The 3,708-nt window shown below is 41.5% G+C and overlaps 1 protein-coding gene across 1 annotated transcript; it reads left to right on the top strand.

Moving 5' to 3' along the window:
• The first annotated feature begins 1,286 nt into the window (after positions 1-1,286).
• Positions 1,287-2,222, top strand: LOC129669071 (olfactory receptor 2Y1-like). Its single transcript, XM_055597167.1, has one exon. The coding sequence runs from the start codon at positions 1,287-1,289 to the stop codon at positions 2,220-2,222; it is 936 nt and encodes a 311-aa protein (XP_055453142.1).
• Positions 2,223-3,708: the final 1,486 nt, after the last annotated feature.

Here is a 3,708-nt window from a genome sequence, read left to right as displayed (position 1 = left end):
CGTGGGAGACTTAAGTTGACGTCCATTTTCTTGTCTTGGTTTCTGATTAACCTTCTTAGCTCTTATTTTGATTTTTACCACAGAAACATCATCACTGAGAGCAACTTTTATGCATTTCCCAAGGCTACAATTTACTACTATGCATTTATAGTTCAATCTCCCGAGTTCTTAGAGGATGTGGATTTTTAAGAGATGGATGTGCAGAGTCAAAAGTTTCATTTTGACATCTACTGCAAGCCATGAATAAAAATAATATTAATTTGACAGCCGCTTACATGCCATAAAGAAGAACGTTAATATTTTAAAACTCACTGTGTCCTCTATCACCCAGGATCTCAGAGCTCAGAGAGAGACACAGACACACAAAAGACTTCCTGTGCATGACATGCTCTAGAGCAGGACCATAGGACAAGTTTTGTCTAGAGAGGAAAAAGCAACTGTCCCTTGGAAGGCCAGGGATGGATTTCTTAGTTGGAGTGTTTGGTTTTTTTTTAATGAAATGTATTTGGAAAATAGTGATTTGCAATAAGAAATTTGTTGCAGAACAGTCTCCCCAAATTGATTCTGAATTTTCCTCAATGCTTTGCAACAGATGCTTCCAATGGTGGGAGGCTTCCGGGGTTGGCACACGGACAGCACCGGGAGCGGATGGAAGCAGAGGGGTGACTGGAGGGTGAGCTCATGCTGCCAGCCTTGTTAGTCCTCCGTACGACTCTGAAGAAAGACTCCAGAGAGAGAAGAGAGAAGAGGAATGATCAAAATAGCAAAGTGAAACCCTAACTCTACATTTTACATTCTGCTTCACCTCTCTTTTTTTAACTTTGGGGGGCAGTAATGGGGGTTGAATCTAGAAAATTGCATATGCTACATAAATGCTTCCTTAGTCAGTCACAAGGTCCACACTAGACCCTAAAGGTAGTCTCCGTGTTGGCGCCTCTGGATACTAACCTCATGCTGTGAGGAGGGTGATGGATACATGACTCTACCTTCAGACAAGAAAGCCTAGCCATTGCTGCCAAAAGAATCCTCCCAAATGTTTGAGTGGTAAGAATAAAATCAGAGAACATATAAGAAATAGGACCAGAGCTCCAACAGAATCCACTAGCAACTAACCTAATGACTTCTTATCCAAAGAGAAAGAGTACTGGAAAAGTAATTGGGTAGTAAAATTGAGACTGTGATGCATGATTCCGGAGTGTGTAGGGAGCTGTGGGAATAATGTTTTAACATACACTGCACATGGGAAGCTCTACATGAATGTCCACACTTTGCTCAAGTGAAAGGCGATGGGAACATTTAATACCAGTTTCGGGGAAGGCTTCATATTGGTGGGGTTCTCAGATTTTCCTCAACTGGAAGTTTTCCTCTTTGTTTTTATCCTAGTCTTTTATCTGCTAACTCTCTTCGGCAACACCACCATCATTGTTCTCTCGCGGCTGGACCTCAGATTGCACACACCCATGTACTTTTTCCTCTCCCATCTTTCCTTCCTGGACCTGTGCTATACCACAAGCACTGTACCGCAGCTTCTTATTAACCTCTGTGGCTTTGATAGGACCATCAGCTATGGAGGGTGCGTGGCTCAGCTCCTCATTTTCCTCGCCTTGGTTTCCACAGAGTGTCTGCTCCTGGGGGTCATGGCCTTTGACCGCTACGCTGCTGTGTGCCGACCACTGCACTACACGACCATCATGCACCCCGTTCTCTGCCAGGCACTGGCCATCTCCTCCTGGGTGTCTGGCCTCGTGAACTCTGTCATTCAGACAGGGCTTGTTATGGCCATGCCCCTCTGTAGCCATCGGCTGAACCACTTCTTTTGCGAGATGCCCATTTTCCTGAAGTTGGCCTGTGAGGACACCAATGGAACAGAGGTGAAGATGTTTGTGGCTCGAACAATAATCTTGATCTTTCCTGCAGCACTGATTTTGGGCTCCTATGGACACATTGTCAGGGCAATTCTGAGAATCAAGTCAATGGCTGGACGCAGAAAGGCCTTTGGGACTTGTGGCTCCCACCTCATTGTGGTTTCTCTGTTTTATGGCTCAGGCATATATACATACCTTCAACCCATCCACAGATATTCAGAGAATGAGGGGAAGTTCGTTGCTGTTTTTTATACTATACTCACCCCCATTCTCAACCCTTTAATATACACTCTGAGAAACAAAGATGTAAAGGGAGCTCTGTGGAAGGTACTTGGGAAAAGCACAGACTTAGTGTAGGAGGGAGAAGCAAGACCAGTGCAATTTCCTGTGTGTGTGTGTGTGTGTGTGTGTGTGTGTGTGTGTGTGTGTGTTGCTCATAATCTGAAACCCACCTTTGAGGGTCACTAATGACTAGAGAACAGCCCTCGAGGTTCCAGAACTGTTCTTCTGGGAATTGGAAGTGGGGGAGTCTCTTGCTGTGATTTCCAGGTTAGTGTATAAGGTTTTTGTACAAAAGAGGAGAGGCTGATCTATATAGATACTTTCCACATAATATTAAGAAGTGAAAAGTAGAAATAAGCCCTAGACATTTCTGAGAGTGAAAAGAGATTTAATTAAATATGACATCACTTTATTCAAAGTCAGTGATTCCAGCATGATGTCATGTACATGACCCTTTGCTCAAAGGCACAGGACATGAATTCACCACTGGTTTCCCAAATAATTGCTATGCAAGCTGTATTCTTACACACCTTAGATTTTGTATCTACAGTTCTTGGTAGTAGTTACCGTCACTGACCTTACTAATATTACTTAGATAGATAAGGAGGCCATTGCCAGGGGTAGAGCTGTAGATATGAAAAGGCAGCACCATTAAGATAGTTATACCCAAAGAACCACCAGAGTCTTGACAGCTGCACCAGAAAACCATTCCAGGATGCTTGGTGCCATGAAAAGTCTTTCAAAGTAAGAGGAAAGAGAATAAAGAAGAAATGAGCATAAATATAATTATCCATAAATGAGATGTTTACAAAAGAAGAAAGAAGAAAACAAAACCAGAAGGCTCCTGAAATAAGCTGATATGGGAAATCCAAAGAGACAATGGATTCTTAACATTCTACCATCGTCATTTCCACCATATATTTAACAATTTGTTTCATGCACACACATACGTGTGTGTGTGGATGTGTGTGGGTAAGCATATGGAGATCAGAGCACCAAAGCACGCATGTGGAGATCAGAGAACAATTTGCAGGGGTCAGTTCTCTCCTTGCACTGTGTAGAGTCCTGGCCATCTCACTAGCCCTTTTCCATGTGTTAAAGGATGGTTTTCTGTCAAAGCGTATATGTCCTTCTCAATAAGCTTCTAAGTTTCATTCTCAGACACTATATTGATTCGTAGAATAAATATGAAAAGGCAGATCTTAAAGCTTTCAGAAGATTATGTAGGAGAATATTTTATATGGCCTCATATAGTTTATTTTTTCAATTAAAAATACAAAATAAGAATCCATAACAAAGGGAGAGTCCCTAATATTTTTGTAATTATTTGACTGAGTATAGTGCACAAATTAGTAAAAGACTAACAAGAGAAAATCCATTGACCATAGATCATAAAACAGTAAAATCCTAAAAAGAAAATCACTTAAGCAAGTTGCTTTTTTATGTTTTTAAACAAAGAATAAATAATATATAAAGGAATAATAGAACAAGTGCATCTCTCAAATAGGGTAAGCATGTCTCTAAGAGGCATGCTAAAGTTGGGTTCGAACCTCATATAAGA

The sequence above is a fragment of the Psammomys obesus genome, unplaced genomic scaffold (assembly GCF_907164565.1).
Source record: "Psammomys obesus unplaced genomic scaffold, mPsaObe1.curated_primary_1811, whole genome shotgun sequence".
In the NCBI taxonomy this organism is placed as follows: Eukaryota; Metazoa; Chordata; class Mammalia; order Rodentia; family Muridae; genus Psammomys; species Psammomys obesus.
This window is presented reverse-complemented; position numbering and strand designations above follow the sequence as displayed.

What these genes read in the sequence shown, in the direction of transcription:
- LOC129669071 (XM_055597167.1), top strand. Translation starts at nt 1,287, where the DNA reads ATGGGAACATTTAATACCAGTTTCGGGGAAGGCTTCATATTGGTGGGG.